At 44.0% G+C, this 18,382-nt stretch overlaps 1 protein-coding gene across 1 annotated transcript in view; it reads right to left on the bottom strand.

The window, feature by feature from the left end:
• LOC141147136 (unconventional myosin-X-like) overlaps window positions 1–18,382 on the bottom strand; it is a gene marked incomplete in the record, with an annotated part of 218,020 nt that overhangs the window by 65,976 nt on the left and 133,662 nt on the right. The window contains 5 exon segments of the mRNA XM_073634265.1: window positions 6,035–6,149; window positions 6,464–6,588; window positions 8,737–8,817; window positions 14,190–14,298; window positions 14,379–14,461. Coding sequence (XP_073490366.1) covers window positions 6,035–6,149; window positions 6,464–6,588; window positions 8,737–8,817; window positions 14,190–14,298; window positions 14,379–14,461 — 513 coding nt within the window.

Genomic DNA, 18,382 nt, shown 5'->3' on the forward strand with positions numbered 1-18,382 from the left:
TAGCTTGGTGAAAGGTGGACTGTAATTTGGTTGCTGAGTGTTACTGGGAGTATAGAAAGGCTTTCAGCAGAAAAGTCTGTTTGTGAGAAGGAGAGAGCCGACCATAACAGAGATCCGACCATAAGAGAGGGCAGGAGGAGAGAGCCGACCATAACAGAGGGTAGGAGGAGAGGGACGACCATAACAGAGGGCAGGAGGAGAGAGCCGACCATAACAGAGGGCAGGAGGAGAGAGCCGACCATAACAGAGGGCAGGAGGAGAGAGCCGACCATAACAGAGGGCAGGAGGAGAGAGCCGACCATAACAGAGGGGAGAGCCAACCATAACAGACAGCCGACCATAACAGAGAGCCGGGAGAGAGCCGACCATAACAGAGGGCAGGGAGAGAGCGCCAACCATAACAGAGAGCAGGCAACGATGAAGAGGATGATGGAGAGAGGGTTGGCCATGACAAAGCAGGAAGAGAGAGCTGGCCAGGAAAGAGAGCAAGAAGAGAGAACCAGTCATGACAGAGCAGGCCAATTAGGAGATAGGGTTGGCCATCGTGCAAGAAAAAGGAGCTAGCCAAGACAGAGAGCAGTAAGAGAAAGAACTGGCCATGATAGGGTTGGGGAAGAAAGAAAGATGGCCGAGAGAGAGAAAAAGACACACAGAGCTGATCATGACGAAGAGGAGAGAGAGAGAGAGAGAGAGAGAGAGAGAGAGAGAGAGAGAGAGAGAGAGAGAGAGAGAGAGAGAGAGAGAGAGTTGGTCTTGATAGAGAGCAGGAAGAGAGAGCGCTGGTCAAGACAGAGCAGAAAGAAAGAAACCTGGCCATGATAAAGAGGAGGAAGAGAGAGATGGTCATAACAGAGATGATGAGATAGATGGTTATAAGGAAGAGCAGAAGGTGAAAGTGCTGGCCATGACTGAGAGGAGGAAGAGAGAGAGCTGGTAATGATAGAGGGACTAAAAGAGAGAGCTGGCTTTGACAGAGGAAGAAACGAGAGACACAGTTGACCAGGGCAGGAAGCAAGACAAGAGAGAGCAGACCATGACCGCAAGCCTGCAAAATGAGGTTACTATGATAGCTGGTTATGACAGAGAAAGAAGAGAACAACCTAGTCAGGAAGATAACAAGAAGGAAAAGGGATCACTGCGATACAAAAAAAAAAAAAAAAAGGAGCGAGCGGAGCATGAGAGAGTGCTAGTTTGCAGCAGATTAGGAAGCGAGATGGTCATAACAGACAGCAGAAGAGAGCAAGAGAACAGAGAGCAGGAAGAAGAGAGCTAGTCATGACAGAGAGGAGGAATAGAGAGAGCAGCAGTTATAGTGAACAGGAACAATGAGCTGGCCATGAGAGAGAGATGGCAGTGACAGCAGGAAAAGAGAGCTGGCTGTGACAGAATGCAGGCATAGAGTGCAAGAAAACAGAGAGCTGGGTGTGACAGTGAGCAAGAAGAGAGCTGCCGGTTATAGAGCAGCACGAGTTTGCTGGTCATAACAGAGATCAGGAAGAGAAAGCTAACCATGATAGAGATCAGGAAGCATAAACTGGCAATGAGAGAGCAAGAAAAGTGAGGTGACCAAGAGAACTGGCCATAATAGCGAGCAAGAAGAGAGCGCTGGCCATGATAGCCAGCAAGAAGAGAGCGCTGGCCATGATAGCCAGCAAGAAGAGAGCGCTGGCCATGATAGCCAGCAAGAAGAGAGCGCTGGCCATGATAGCCAGCAAGAAGAGAGAGCTGGCCATGATAGCCAGCAAGAAGAGAGAGCTGGCCATGATAGCCAGCAAGAAGAGAGAGCTGGCCATGATAGCCAGCAAGAAGAGAGAGCTGGCCATGATAGCCAGCAAGAAGAGAGAGCTGGCCATGATAGCCAGCAAGAAGAGAGAGCTGGCCATGATAGCCAGCAAGAAGAGAGAGCTGGCCATGATAGCCAGCAAGAAGAGAGAGCTGGCCATGATAGCCAGCAAGAAGAGAGAGCTGGCCATGATAGCCAGCAAGAAGAGAGAGCTGGCCATGATAGCCAGCAAGAAGAGAGAGCTGGCCATGATAGCCAGCAAGAAGAGAGAGCTGGCCATGATAGCCAGCAAGAAGAGAGAGCTGGCCATGATAGCCAGCAAGAAGAGAGAGCTGGCCATGATAGCCAGCAAGAAGAGAGAGCTGGCCATGATAGCCAGCAAGAAGAGAGAGCTGGCCATGATAGCCAGCAAGAAGAGAGAGCGAGAGAGAAATCTGGTCAAGACAGACATCAGGAAAAGAGAGTGGGTTGTGCAGGCAGAACACTAGAGGTTGAGAAGATCATTATGAGAGTGTGCACCATCATAAAGGGCAGATACAGTACATAAAGCGGTAAACTCATTCTTAAAATCTAATAAAGCGACAATCTGAAAAGTACAGAACTGTCTGGATATTTTTCAGCTACCTAGAGCTGATGTGTGGGTCCAAGTTACTAAAAATATTAATATAATGATAAATTAGTGCAAAGAGCTTTGACTTGCAGCCACTAATCAACTGTACATTTTCAGTCACTGGAGAAGATAAAAATAATGCGATTGGTTATTATTGTCAAACACCCCATTTCTTCAAGCTTATTTGTTCCAGTGTTTCTACATCAGCTGCTTTAGCTCTATCAAGGATAAACACTGCACAATCAGGGTTAAGATTCAAATTAACTGCAATAACACTCCTCCTCTGTTAATAAAGCCTGCTCTTCAATCAAGGCACAAAAAACGAGCACAGCAAAGACACTGGGAGCTGCCTGCAACCATACGCAGAACAAAGAGGCCTTGTTCTGTGTGGAAAGCCTGAGGCAACAGGCTTCATGGCCTCCACAATAGCCTTGTGTGCCTCGCCTGCGCTGGCAGCCATCCACCAGCTCCCAACTTGTGCCACCCAACGAGGGCAAGCTTCATGTGACTCCTCTCCGCTCCTTCTGTCACACATCTCCAATGTGATGTCACCCTGCCTGAGACCCCAACAATCCCCCCCTTTACTCCCTCGCCCACCACCCCACGCCACAGGGAGGAGTATCACGCCAAACATATCAGTCACGCCGGTTTTAGACTTAAAACAAAACAATAGTCTCTGTGAATAACAATAGCCATTTCATAACACTCTGAATATTTAAAAAGCCATTTCATTAGAAAAGAATCCACCAAGAAATACTGATCATTATATTTCCATAGGAATGGGACAGCTTACCCTGATAACACTCAGTTTCACTGGCTCTATATTGTACTCTAAAATTCTTCCCATCATTGGTCATAATGGATAAACCACAAATGCAACTTTCTGCAAAAACTGATTCAGAAAATGAATAATGTAATTATAAATGGTTTCCCAAAATTGTGTAGCTCCAGCATACGCTGCAGCATTTTACAGAGTCCAGAGTTTAGTTATATTTCATCTTACCTAGTTACTCTTTTTCCCTCTCATCAACATGATAAATACATTTTCCAGGTAATCCTCTTACATCATACTATGGATCAGCAGTGCATCCTTGAACCCAATAGTACCACCCAGCTAGCTAAAAAAAAAAAAAAAAAAAGGAATAGAGATTCTCTGCACAGTGTTATTTATTTTGCCCTAGCTTCATGACTGCTGAGGCGCAATGGGCTTAGGTCCCACTTAACGTAACATCAAGGGATCAAATCCCTCACCACCCTTACCCTATTAAATAAGACACTTACAACTATTAGGTTGGAAAGGGCAAGTCCACAGCTTTATTAAATTCCAACACATAACATGTGAACATATTTAACCAGTGCCAGTCACAGTTGTACTGTGAGCACTTAACCAAAAGAGGGAAGTGGGGCCTGTCCTTACTATAAGTGCTGGACAGACAGACAATTTTCCATCAAGGGCATAGCCCATTACAGCAACTTTAACTGCTGGCAAGGTCAAGAAAACCGCAGCAAGTTGTGACATACCAAACATAGGAAAAAGGGGGCAGGAGGGTGGGCAGCTCTTCCAACGACTCTTCCGAAAGAGCCAGAATTCCTCGGGGCACACGATTTCCTGAGCTCAGGCACATCCCATCCCACAAGTTCCAACCAATCGTTCCCCTTGTAATGCACCTAGCCATGCCCCCATCAGTCCCATGGACTCTCTTTCCCTAGGGAGGGGCTCAAGAGGCCTTCACTTTACTGGATTACCCCTACCACATCCCACCCTGGTTCAGCTACTCTAAGGTGGACAGTAGACATGTGCATTCAGTTTCATTTTTTTAGCTGAAAATTTCATTTTTCGGAGATTTGGATGTATACGAATCTCCGAATGGACATAGTAACAAATGTCAATGAATCCGAAAAAATAATTATATTGAAATTAACAAATGCATCCATTTCATTTGGATGGTGTCACATGATGTGATGCTACTAAGGGCCTATAGGGAAATGAATTAAAATGTTTTAATTCATTTGATAATTCGGATATCAAATGGACCCGAATTTCCTTCCTTTCGTAAATTGTGATGCACATGACACTAGTCAATATTGTCCAATCAGCTAATGCCATTTCTCTTGGTGGGTTGGACTAGTGTCTGAAAATATTGAATTCTTCCAATTCAAATCCGTCTGATAATATATCGAATGTATAGCAATCTTCCGGAAAAACTGCAAAATTTTTTCGAATCCACCCAAGTCAAAGAAGATATGAAATAAATCATATCAACATAAGGGCTATGATGAAACAAAATTCTTCAATTAAAGAACGTATCCGAAAAGAAACAAAATTATGATTTCCGGGGTGCACAGTGGACAGCACCCATGTTGAATGGTATTTGAGTTTGGTTATTTAAAGTGGTTGTATACCTACAGGTAAACCTATAAATAAGGCTTACCTGTAGGTAAAATTAATATCTCCTAAATTTGCACGGTTTAGAAGATATTCACTTTGCATGCAGCCACTGATGTCAGCAGCACATGCGCTGCGAATGCCCGGTCAAAGGTCTCTCAGACGCTGCCAGACCTTGCCGGGAAGAAGACTCCCTCCTGCACGCATGCACGGGAGTGACGTCTTTGCGGCTTCGGCCACTCACAGTGCCAGAGCCACGAACCCGGAAGACACCCTGAGGGCAAAATGTCAGCTCCCTTGGCGTGGACTGGCCTTGCGATACGGGGACCTCATTCTAAGGTAAGTATTTCATATTGAGCTAGTATGCGGTGCATACTAGCTCATTATGCCTTTGCCTTACTGGGTTTTTTTTTTTCTGAGGTTATACAACCGCTTTAATGGAATAAACTACCATTTTTTATGGTAGATGGCTCATATCCTGTTCCCCACTCTTATCTCAACTTTCTAGGGGTTCTCATGACAGCATACCATAACATCGGGTGGTTGTGGTCATCTTTCTTCCCTTTCTGTAGTTTACAATTGCTAGTAATGCCCCATGATATGCCAACATGAGGAGTGCCAATGAACTGCACCTCAACACGCCAGAAAAAGTGCACCAACAGGCATTGCAGAAACACACATTTAAAGTGTGTTACCAAAAGGTGTGAAGGGTGTGGAAAGGTCTCCTACGTGTAGGATAGAGTGGAAATCTAACTGTCATTGCTGACCTCTCCTGGAAATGCTAGTTTCCTATCTGTCTCTGGCAGTTAGTCACTGCCCTGGACAGGCATGTAGCCAAAGAAGTCAGAACTTCAGGCCAACATTTTTGCTCCTGGTCAGAGAGAAATCTCACTAGAATGGCAAAGGTTTATGGGCATCTGATTATTACATCTACACATATGGCTAAGAAGTATGTGAACATCCCTCCAAATGATTCAGTTCAGATGTTCCCAGTGAAGGGTACCGTTAATGCTACAGCATATAAATACATCTGAGATAATTGTTAGCTTCCACCTTGTGGCAACAGTTTAGGAAGGACCATATTCTATTCCAGCATGAATGTTCTCCGGCCGGCACAAACCAAGCTCCATAAAGACACATTTTGACCAATTTGGTGTGGAGAAACCATTACCAATATCAGGTAGAATGACGACACCCCCACATGCAGAAAAAGTAAAACAAAATGGAAAATGGTTTCTTAAACCTGGTCCCTTACCTTGGTCTTGCCAAGTTGCCACTCTTTTTTGGATGCATCAAAAGTCTGAAGGAGGGCAGCACACCTTCCCTTCACATCATCTGTACCTTGGATGTTACTCAGCAGCATCTTAAACCTGTAACAAGATTATCAGTAAATAAGGGCAGTGCACGGATAAAAACATAAGTTACCCTTATTACCCAACCCTATTCAATCTGAAATTTTTAGTGTGCTATAGCCACAGATTCTTATACAGTTGTACAACTGTATCCATAGACACACTCCCTCCTCGCAGCAGTGTGCCTGACAGCAGCAGGAGCCTATGAATCCCTTGCACTCAGTTTCGCATTTAGACTTTAGAACCACTTGTAACTGTGAATACAATAAATAGGTAAAGGTGTAGGTGTTGCCGACAAAAGCCAAATCAGCTGTGTCCAATAGTGACATCACCTGGCAATGAAGTCCTGGTATTGTCTGCGGACAGGGTACCCAGCCCTCCGGATCTTCACAGTCTCCAACATTCCAGAGTATCTCAGCTGGTTCAGGACAACGTCTGGGCTGAATTTACTTGGCAGCTTAAAGGAGACAAGAAGAGTCAACACTAAACCACAAGACAGTACAAATGAATCTACAACTGCAAACAAACCAGAGGCACTACAGCATAAAAATGGTCACAACATACCTCCCAACTTTCCAAACTGAGAAAGAGGGACACCTTTTATTACAAAGTATGAAGGCAAAGGACCCACCCTTGCTATGTCTCCATTACAGGAACCATGAAAAAGGCCTACAAAATGATTGGTTACACCAACACCGGTATTAAGTTTTTGCTGGATTTTCTTTAAATTGCAAAAATTTTGAGGTTGGATAAAAGGTTGGACAAGTGTAGCACTTTTTGTTAAATAGTACATATGTTATAAATTTCTCTACATCAGGCAAAAAAGAGGGACAACTGCAGAGAAAAGAGGGACAGAGGAACTTGGGAACAATCCCCTCAAATAATTGTTGGGAGCCATATACGATTGTACAACACTGATTTCTTTCTTGGAATTCATTGTGCTATACTGTATGTGATTGCAGGTGTTCCTTATTGGCTGGCTAGTAGACTCTCACTATGATGGAAATCCCTAATTTTCAGCACATTATTTCCCCCCCAATGTGTATTGCTGTCTGAGCCCCCTTTATGGGGATTCCTCCCCCCCATTTTCTGTCTTAAACCTTTCAAATGAAAGGAAGTGAACATAAGTGTGGTGAATAGGGATGGGCTGAACACCCCCTGGCTCGGTGCGCACCAGGACATGCGAACAGGCAAAAAATGTGTTCGAACACGCAAACACCGTTAAAGTCTATGGGTCACAAACATGAAAAATCAAAAGTGCTCATTTTAAAGGCTTATATGCATGGTATTGTCTTAAAAAGTGTTTGGGGACCCAGGTATCAATGCAAAAAAAAAGTTTTAAAAACGGATGTTTTTTCAGGAGCAGTGATTTTAATAATGCTTAAGATGAAACAATAAAAGGGTAATATTCCTTTAAATTTCGTACCTGGGGGGTGTCTATAGTATGCCTGTAAAGTGGCGCATGTTTCCCGTGTTTACCCCCCCGTGGTAGCCCCCAAAAGCACCTTGTCCCCACAACCCTTGCCAGTGGTTGTGGGGGTCTGCGGGCGTGGGGCTTATCGGAATCTGGAAGCCCCCTTTAACAAGGGGACCCCCAGATGGTAAAAAAAAAAAAAAACCACAATACACGCCTTGGGACAAGTCCTTTATTAAAAAAGATAAAACCATCCCACGAAGTTGTCGTCTTCTTCTCGCGCTCCGAAGGACCGGTTAAAAAAAAAAGAAACAAAAAAAGCAGCACGTCGCCTACAACCTGCCTCCATGGGAGGCACCCGCCGTAATGACCGGCCGCTCTCAAGTGACAGCTCTTCTATAACTGAGGGCGGTGCCACACGATGACGTCGCCGGGTGACCCTGCCCCTCTGACGCACGGGGACATCCCTATGGCTTCCCTGTAGCGTTAGAGGGGGGAGGGGCCACCCGGTTACATAATCGAGTGACCGCGCCCACCTCTGATGCCGTCTTTATCAATGAACCTTTATGTGTATTGCCGGGAGTCGGGACCGACAATTCAATATAGCTGCGAGTACTTTTAAATTACTTTTTTTCCCTTTAGAAATGTCATTTTGCTGTCAGACTGTTGTAAACACGGGAAACATGCGCCGCTTTACAGGCATACTATAGACACCCCCCAGGTACGAAATTTAAAGGGATATTACACTTCTATTGTTTCACTTTAAGCATAACAATACCATGCATATAAGCCTTTAAAATTAGCACTTTTGATTTCTCCCATAGACTTTTAAAGGGTGTTCTGCGGTTTTCGAATGTGCCGTGAACACCATTCGGCGAACAGGCAAACATCCGATGTTCGAGTCGGGACCATCCCTAGGGGTGAAGGAGAAGGCAATACAAATTTAGCAGATCTAACACTGTCAAAAACAAATACAATTTGAACCAGAGTTAGGCTTTTAAAAAGAAGTAAAAATAAAAAACTGCACACGGTATGGAGACCCCATCCTTGTGAATTTCTAATTCGGGTCCTCTTTAGGCTTTGAGCTGATTACCCACCAAGGCACACCACCATCCCGTGTTTTAAAGTAGGATAAATAGATGTACAGAGAGAGAGAGAGCAGAAACGTCAGATTTGCAGGACTGTCCTTACCTTCTCTGTGTTGGGTTTAATGCAGCGGATGAAGAACGGGTTTGAAGTGCTGAGCATGGCCATGAGGGAATGGAGGGATTCCTAGATACACAGAACAGATTAGAATCTTACTTTCAATAATAACCATCATTACAAATAAAATAAAACAGACACAGAAAAAGAAATGGATCAGATCTAACATCTTCAAATCACAGGAGTAGGACTACAGTTGGGAAAATTATTTGACTTGGCCAATTTTAAAAATGATCCATCTACATGACTCAATAGAACACAAGTCAATATTATTAAATTGTCATTTTGTGCAGTAAAATGATCTCATGAATATGAAACTATTGCACTTGGCTTCCTCTTATAACATAAGGCCTAAGCAGAGATCACATGGACTCTGGCCACCACAACTCCAGATCATTATACTCAAAGAGGTGCTGAGAATTTTTAGACTTGCATGAGTAGCCAGAACGAGGAAAACTTCAAACAAGCTCAATAAGTCCGGTGAGGCAACTCCAACATAGCAAGGCTTTCCTTGATGGGCAACATACAGTAGTCCAAATGACAGAAATGCAGAAAGGAGCAGTAGACCAAAACCGGTTGAAACAGTCCAAGTTAATTGTAATTGTTGGTAAAAAAAAAAAAAAAAAGAAGTATCATAAAAACTTCCAAATTTCAAGGGCCAACACCACTCCCCATTCAACAGGGCTCAACACTGGTCAGAACTTTGATGGACTCAGAAAACAGTAAAGCCGTGTACACATGAGCGGAATGTCCAACAGAAAAAGTCTGATAAAAGCTTTTCATCGTCTATTTCGATCGTGTGTGTGCACCTCATCGGACGTTCTTTTTCGAAAATTCTGACGGACCTAGAAATAGAACATGTTCTAAATATTTCCGACGGAACCAATTCCTATCGGTAAAACCGCTCGTCTGTATGCTGTTCCGACGGACCAAAAAAGATGCATGCTTTGAAGCAAGTACGAGACGGAAGCTATTGGCTACTGGCTATTGAACTTCCTTTTTCTAGTCCCGTCGCACGTGCTGTACATCACCACGTTCTGGATGGTCGTGTGTAGGCAAGACCGCTTGAATGGAATTCCGTCGGAGAAACCTTCAGAGTTTATTTTGAAGGCAAAACCGGTCGTGAGTACGTGGCATAACTTGTGAATACTTGGTTAGGGCCGCCGAATAGTAAAAATGGTTATCTCACTTGGAGGTTCATTTAAATTGTTTATTGAAGAGAATTTCCAGATACATCCAGCCAAAGCATTTGGGGGCAGGGGGGGGGGTGGATCTCCTATGGAACAGAATCAGGAAGAATATACATCTTATAGCCTGAATTAGGCTTGAGTGTCAGTGTGACCTGACCGCAGTTAAGGGCAGCCAGATTGATCTCTGGGTTATAAAGCTCAGTTTTTCCTGATTATACTAAACATAATTGCTCAAGCCCTGAACAAGGGGAAGTTCATTCAACCGAAATGCATTGGCTGTATCTGATGTTTTTGTTCAAACCATTTTAGACAAACCTCAAAGCCTGATGACCATTTTGTACAAGCTGCTCCTAGGCACATATCCAGAAATTGATCCTCTGATGAGTGATACCCCCTCTAGTGAACAACGGGGCAGCAGCCTAGGACCTTTAACCAGATCTATACACACCTTCTGATATCATGGGTTTACCTCCTCTAAGGAGTACATCCCACCCACCTTTTTTTTTTTGTGATATTCTACTAAAACCAATACTCATGCGTATAGGCCCAGCGCCACCACATACCTAAAATTTCCCTAAGGAATTATACCATTAAGACACTCTTTAGTTAAAGCAGAACTCAACTTTATCTGAGCACCACAAACCTAAAAAACGCTATTTAATTAATTTTTAATATTCAAAGTAATCCCCCATCCATCCATGTGCATTATTTGGTAGAGAAATCACTTTGAAAAGCAGTAAGAGCAGATGATTTATATAGGATTTATATAATGTATATTTATGTATTGAATTGTATTGTAACTGTACTGTCTGCCCACATGTTATAAAGCGCTGTGCAAACTGTTGGCACTATATAAAGCCTGTATAATAATAATTACATGAAATTTACTCTGTCATTGGGATAAAAAATTTAAATGCTCCTGTAACTGAAGACACTTTATTGGTGCCTGTCTTTGTGCCCATTCATAGAACCTTCACTCAAAGCTAGAGCTGCACGATTCTGGCCAAAATGAGAATCACAATTTTTTTGCTTAGAATAAAAAGATCACGATTCTCGCAGCGTAAAATCTTTCACATTATACAAAAAAAATTGGGCTAACTTTACTGGTTATTTTTTTTTTTAATTCATTAAAGTGTAATTTTTTTCCCAAAAAAACTGCATTTGAACGACTGCTGCGCAAATACAGTTTGACATAAAATATTACAACAACCACCACTTTATTCTCTAGGGTCTCTACTAAAATATATATATATATATATATATATATATATATATATATATATATATATATATATATATATATATATATATATATATATATATATATATATATATATATATATATATAATGTTTGGGGGTTCTAAATAATTTTCTAGCAAAAAAAATGATTTTAACTTGAAACCAACAAATGTCAGAAAAAGGTTTAGTGCCGGTTCACACAGGGGCGGCGACCTGCAAACGACTTCCGAGGCGACTTGCAAAACGACTTCTGCATAGAAGTCTATGCAAGTCGCCTCAAGTCGCCCCCAAAGTAGTACAGGAACCTTTTTCTAAGTCGGAGCGACTTGCGTCGCTCCTATTAGAACGGTTCCGTAGCACAGAACGGGAGGCGACTTGTCAGGCGACTAGGTCGCCTGACAAGTCGCCCCTGTGTGAACCGAGCCTTAGTGTTTAAGTGGTAAACTTCCCTCCTTTACACACCAAAGTGTATTGATTTAAAAGGACAAATCGTTACAATGTTTATAATTAAAGCAGAGTTCCAGTCTGAATTTTTTTTTTTTTTACATTATTCAGCTGCATTAAATACAAAGAACAACCTTTGGAAACTTTTTTTTTTTTTTTTTACTCACCTTTTCAGGTCTGTTGCTAGGGGGTCCCTCGTAATCTGCCTCTTCCTCTCCAAGGCGCCTGACGTCATTTCCCTCGGCGCCCGTGCTCGCTAGTGCTCCTGGGAGATGTCTGTCATAATTTCCCAGGAGTCACTGAGCAGCGCCGAGGGCTTCATTGCCATCACAATGGGGGCTGGCACTTCCGACGACGACGCCCATTGTGATGGCAATGTCAGAAGTGTAAGGCGCTGCGCCGTACATACTGAGCATGCGCGAGAACAGGCGGTGCATGCTGGTCGCTCAGCTGCACCAGAGCCCAGAAGATAGTGCTTGTGGGCTTCACATGCCCACAAGCACTATGGAAACTGCCAGGAAAGAGGAATACAAGATACATTCCTCTATGAAATATACTTTGTCAAGATCGCAATAGGAAAAAAAAAAAAAAATTGCGATAACGATTCTTAACGATTAATCGTGCAGCTCTACTCAAAGCTAAAGCTGGCCATACATGGATCGAAATTGGGCTGGTTCAGCAGGGACCGGACAAATTCCAATCCATGTATGGGCACCACAACCAGAGTGTTGGATTTTTTCTGATCAATCAGTGCTGCTGGCTATAGCCAGCAGCACTGATTAATGTATTCTGATGACGGGGAAAACTATTATGCCCCGTACACACGGTCGGACATTGATCGGACATTCCGACAACAAATCCTAGGATAGGACGGATGTTGGCTCAAACTTGTCTTGCATACACACGGTCACACAAAGTTGTTGGAAAATCCGATCGTTCTGAACGCGGTGACGTAAAACACGTACGTCGGGACTATAAATGGGGCAGTAGCCAATAGCTTTCATCTCTTTATTTATTCTGAGCATGCGTGACACTTTGTCCGTCGGATTTGTGTACACACGATCGGAATTTCCGACAACGGATTTTGTTGTCGGAAAATTTTATAGCCTGCTCTCAAACTTTGTGTGTCGGAAAATCCGATGGATAATGTGTGATGGAGCCCACACACGGTCGGAATTTCCGACAACAAGGTCCTATCACACATTTTCCATCAGAAAATCCGACCGTGTGTATGGGGCATTATTGCCCTCAGAACACAATAGCATAGCAGGAGGATTCCCTTATCCATGTGTGGAAAGGGGGGGATCTGATAATTTTTTTGTTCAACTGGTTGAATGAAATTAAAAAAAAAAAAAAAATAGATGACTGTATAGGTTGCCTAAGTCACCCGAAGGATCTTTACACCTTCCACTATTCTGGGCGTTTTGGATGCCTGACTCTCCTGGCGCACTTTGTGGTTTCTCCCGCCGGTCCATGTGTCCTGTAGTGACATAGGAGTCGGTGGGAATAATAACAGAGGGGGATTTGATCATCCAACAGAGTCGCTTTAAGAGTTAAAGTTAAAGTGGAGTTCCACCCAAAAGTGGAACTTCCGCTCATTGGATTCCTCCCCCCCTCCGGTGACACATTTGGCACCTTTCAGGGGGGTGCAGATACCTGTATATTACAGGTATTTGCACCCACTTCCGGCATAGATATCCGCAGAATCTGCGGTTATTTACGCCACTTCCTGTTCCCCCCCTCTGTCTACTGGGAAACACATGGGTCCCAGAGACAGTAGGGACCATCCGTATTGCGCTGCGCGACTCGCGCATGCGCAGTAGGGAACCGGGAAGTGAAGCCGCAAGCCTTCACTTCCTGATTCCCTTAACGAAGATGGAGGCCGCAGCACCCGAGGACCGAGAGACGGTTCGGCCTCCGGTGCCGACATCGCAGGTGCCCTGGACAGGTAAGTGTCCATGTTTTAAAACACAAAGCAGGTATGACAGGTTTGTTATTTATTTATTTGTTTTTTTTAATCAATCCTTTATTATCGCTTTAAAGTGGAGCTCCGCCTAAATTTTTTTTTTAAAAGTCAGCAGCTACAAATACTGCAGCTGCTGACTTTTAAAAAAAAAATTTAGGCGGAGCTCCACTTTAAAGCGATAATAAAGGATTGATTAAAAAAAACAAATAAATAAATAACAAACCTGTCATACCTGCTTTGTGCAGTGGTTTTGCACAAAGCAGTCTAGATCCTCTTCTTTTTATGTCCCCGCTGGCGCTTCTGGCCCCTCCCTCCTGCAGAGTGCCCCCAGAGCAAGCAGCTTGCTGTAGGGGTACCCAAGCAGGCTCGGTCTTGAACCGTGGCTTTGTGTGTCCATTCACACACAGAGTCGCAGCTCGGCCACACCCCCATCTCTCCTCATTGGCTCACTGGCTGAGTAGCATGCATGACGGTAAAGAACCTAGAGCCTTTACAACCATTTTAATGCTAAAGAGAAATTAGAACCTCAGATCTGTAGGTCCCTTTGGCATCTGCCAGTCCCCTATCACTGAAGAGTGTCAGAGCGTTATACAATACTTACCCTGAACTGAGAACTGACTGTGGGCTTCTTCTTCAGTGTCCCCATCTTAAGTGTCTCCTCTCCAGATCTGCTGGAGACCTTCTCAAACAGATCATAAATAAAATCCAGCCTGAACAAGATAAAAGGAAAAGAACGTGACTGTCTGGCGCACAAACGCTAATCTAGAAATACATTTCCCCATGCACCTACCTGCTGTCTCTCAGCATGTTCAGGATATCGTCCCGGAAAGTGTCCCTGTTCTTCTCCAGGAAGCCCTTCACATCATACGTGACCTAGTGAAGCAGAACAGACATTATTATTATAGGATCATCTTCATATTCTTATTTCACAGCCCTTCACACAAAAATGTTGGACCTCAAAACAGCCCCTGCCCCAGTCAAATTATGGCATAAAGCTGAACTCTGGGATAAGCAAATATTGCAATATAAGAGACATGTGTATCCTTCTTTGAATCTTGGTGTTTTGTGTATTTTTTTTCCAAATCTGTGCAGTAATCCAGTGTGAGACTTTCCCTCTGTGCAGGAGCTTCCTGTAATAAAGACCGCTCACTGCTGCTTCCTCTCCTTGTGCAGAGTGACCGGTCTTGTCTCCGCCCCCTCCTGTAGGATACCTGTATTGGATGGGGCTACTGGGCCCCTCCCACATCGCTGCAATCTTCACATGCTATGTACAGCAAAGTGATGATGTCATTGCTACCATTACAAGATGATATCTGGTACAGCAAAGACATTTGGTGCACACAAAGTAGATTTATAGAGGAATATATTTCAACATTTTTGTGCCCAAGTTCAACTTTAAAGATGACCAAAACACAAAACCACCTGTTCATAGAATTTCTGTATCATACATATTAGATTTACCTGCAACTATGTAATGCATGCAAATTGTTTAGATAGACCTTGCTTTTTCTTGTCAAATCTGACCAGATCTATTTGGGTTCTGTCGACCTTCAAGTCCCGCTTCTTTTGTTAAATATCAGACCCCAAAACGTTTTTGCAACATGCCAGACAACAGGTAGAGGGGGCCCGACACCAGCATATAGGGGGGCCCCACACCAGCATGTAGGGGGGCCCCACACCAGCATGTAGGGGGGCCCCACACCAGCATGTAGGGGGGCCCCACACCAGCATGTAGGGGGGCCCCACACCAGCATGTAGGGGGGCCCCACACCAGCATATAGGGAGGCCCCACACCAGCATATAGGGAGGCCCCACACCAGCATATAGGGGGGCCCCACACCAGCATATAGGGGGGCCCCACACCAGCATATAGGGGGGCCCCACACCAGCATATAGGGGGGCCCCACACCAGCATATGGGGGGGCCCACACCAGCATATGGGGGGGCCCACACCAGCATATGGGGGGGCCCCACACCAGCATATGGGGGGGCCCGACACCAGCATATGGGGGGGCCCGACACCAGCATATGGGGGGGCCCCGACACCAGCACATAAGGGGGGGCCCGACACCAGCACATAGGGGGGGGCCCGACACCAACATATAGGGGGGCCCGACACCAACATATAGGGGGGCCCCACACCAGCATATAGGGGGGCCCCGACACCAGCATATAGGGGGGCCCCGACACCAGCATATAGGGGGGCCCCGACACCAGCATATAGGGGGGCCCGACACCAGCATATAGGGGGGCCCGACACCAGCATATAGGGGGGCCCGACACCAGCATATAGGGGGGCCCGACACCAGCATATAGGGGGGCCCGACACCAGAATATAGGGGGGCCCGACACCAGCATATAGGGGAGCCCCACACCAGGACACAGGGAAACGATACCAGGATATAGGGAGCTTGACACCAGGATATAAAGAGCTCGACACCAGGATATAGGGAGCTGGAGAAAGACAGAACCTCAACTTAAATTCACCAAACAGGGCTTTATACTAGTGGAAATGTTGCCCAGAGGTAACAGATGATGAACACACAATGACCCCAACTGTTCTTCATTTGGATGAACTGTCATTTTTTTTTTAAACCAAATCCCCCCCCCATCCCTCATTCCACCTCCAATTTCCTTCTTTTTCTCTAAGTATGCTGTATAGTAATTTATATATTAAAAAAAAGTACTATTTAATTGCCAAAAGTATTTCACTACACTACCTTTTAATTATTGCATTTTGAAAAGAAAGTATAAGGGAAAATGAGTGAATAAAAAACACTTAAGTAATTTTACATTTTTTTTCTCAGTTTATTTAACTGGGGGTATAGCAGGGTGTGTGTCATTTGCCTACACATTTTGTGCCAAAAAGCTGACCCTCTTTCATAGCTCAGAAATTTTGGAGGTATGGAGGTTTCTTCATTAAAAGGTATTTAAAAAAGGGAATGTATATTTTTTTACATTTTTTTTAATAATACATGTAAAATATATCATCAGGACACATGGAATCACTTATACCAGCAAGATGAGCATCACAAAATGGAGATGCAAAATAAATATTCTTCCTTTATGGAAATAGCCAGCAGGAAGAATCAGTAATATGACGCATTGTGCGCCAGGGACAGCGCTTTGACACCTAATGTGAAGTCTCTCTGAATACTACTTTTTTCTGCAGACAATTTCAATAAAGGAAGATTTTTATTTTTTTTGGATCTCTGTGTGTTCTTGTTGCTGGAATAACTGATTCCATGCATCGTGCTGATTCAATGCATTGTGAGAAGTACTAAAGCACAACCTTTGCGTAGCACTGAAATGCAAAAGCCGTAAGCAGGGCTGGACTATGTAATGAGCAAATATGGCTGCCTGGCTAAAACATTCCATGCATCCTAAAAATAAAAGTAAGGTGCTTCACATATATATATCCATGTGACAAAAAATATATCAATACGCTACATATCATAAATATAAATCCAAAACCAATTTTCTGATATAGTGTAGCCCAACACCATACACAAATATCCGTGCTCATACAATTCTTCCTCCACTATAAAAGTGCTCCATAAATGCGCACTCATCGGAAACATATGGCCCTCTTTACAAGAAGGTCATTTAAATGCTATTCCAGCCTCTGCTATGCTATAGTACTCCAGTCCTGAATATCCCCCAGCGTTACTGGTCCTTCACAACTGTCCCATCTCCCTCAGGCAGTAACAAATCCGCACCAGAAAATACGTAATCTCATAGTACAGTATTTATTTAAAAGGTGCATTAATAAATAAAAGCAACCATAACACTCACATTTAAAGGTGCCCAAAATCTCAGCACCAATGTAAACAGCCTTCAGGTAAAGCCGCTACGCCAATACCTGGAGCTGGCATGCATTCCAAAACTAGTCAGCTCTAGAAGTGACATCACCACGTGACCGGAAACGATGGAGGTAGTCTTGCCTCTACGCGTGTCACTGTCACCCCGTCCTCAGGAAGCTCTCTGCTGTGAAGGACCAGTAAGGCTGGGGTATATTCAGGACTGGAGTACTATAGAGCAGGGGTCTTCAAATTATGGCCCTCCAGTTCAGGAAGTACAATTCCCATCATGCCTAGTCATGTCTGTGAATGTCAGAGTTTTACAATACCTCATGGGATGTGTAGTTCTGCAACAGCTGGAGGGCCATGGTTTAAACATCCCTGCTATAGAGCATACCAGAGGCTGGAAAAGCATTAAATGACCTTCTTGTACAAAGGGGGTCATATGTTTCGCATTTGTAGAGCACGTGGTGGTGCACGTTTACAGTGGAGGAAGAATTATGGGAGCACTAATATTTCTGTATGGTGTCACTAGATCAGGAAATTGGACTTGGGTTTCGGATTTATATTTATGATAGTAATGTAAAGTTTTGTCACATGGAAATATTTATGTGATAGCAAACAAAACACTCCTGCACATTAGTGTGAGGGCCAGGTGATCAATGACTCAAGGGATAGTGTCTTTGGCCTTGCTGCCCTCCTGGATAAGGGGTATCCTAGTAGGTACAAAAAAAGAAGAGGACGGACCAGCCTTTTGCATTATCCCAAGATGATTTATTAAATAAAAAAACAATAAAATACTACTCACAAACATGTGGTGAATAAAAGCTTGTAGAAACCACTCAGATGTGGCAATCAGTCCTAAAACCGACAGTCTTCAGGAAACAGAGGTGAGGACCTCAGAACCCCAGCACTGACGCGTTTCGAAGGGGTACCTTCTTCCTCAGGTAGCCTGAGAAAGAAGGTACTCCTTCAAAAACATGTCAGCCAGCAG

This window comes from Aquarana catesbeiana, linkage group LG06, assembly GCF_042186555.1.
Source record: "Aquarana catesbeiana isolate 2022-GZ linkage group LG06, ASM4218655v1, whole genome shotgun sequence".
Classification (NCBI taxonomy): Eukaryota; Metazoa; Chordata; class Amphibia; order Anura; family Ranidae; genus Aquarana; species Aquarana catesbeiana.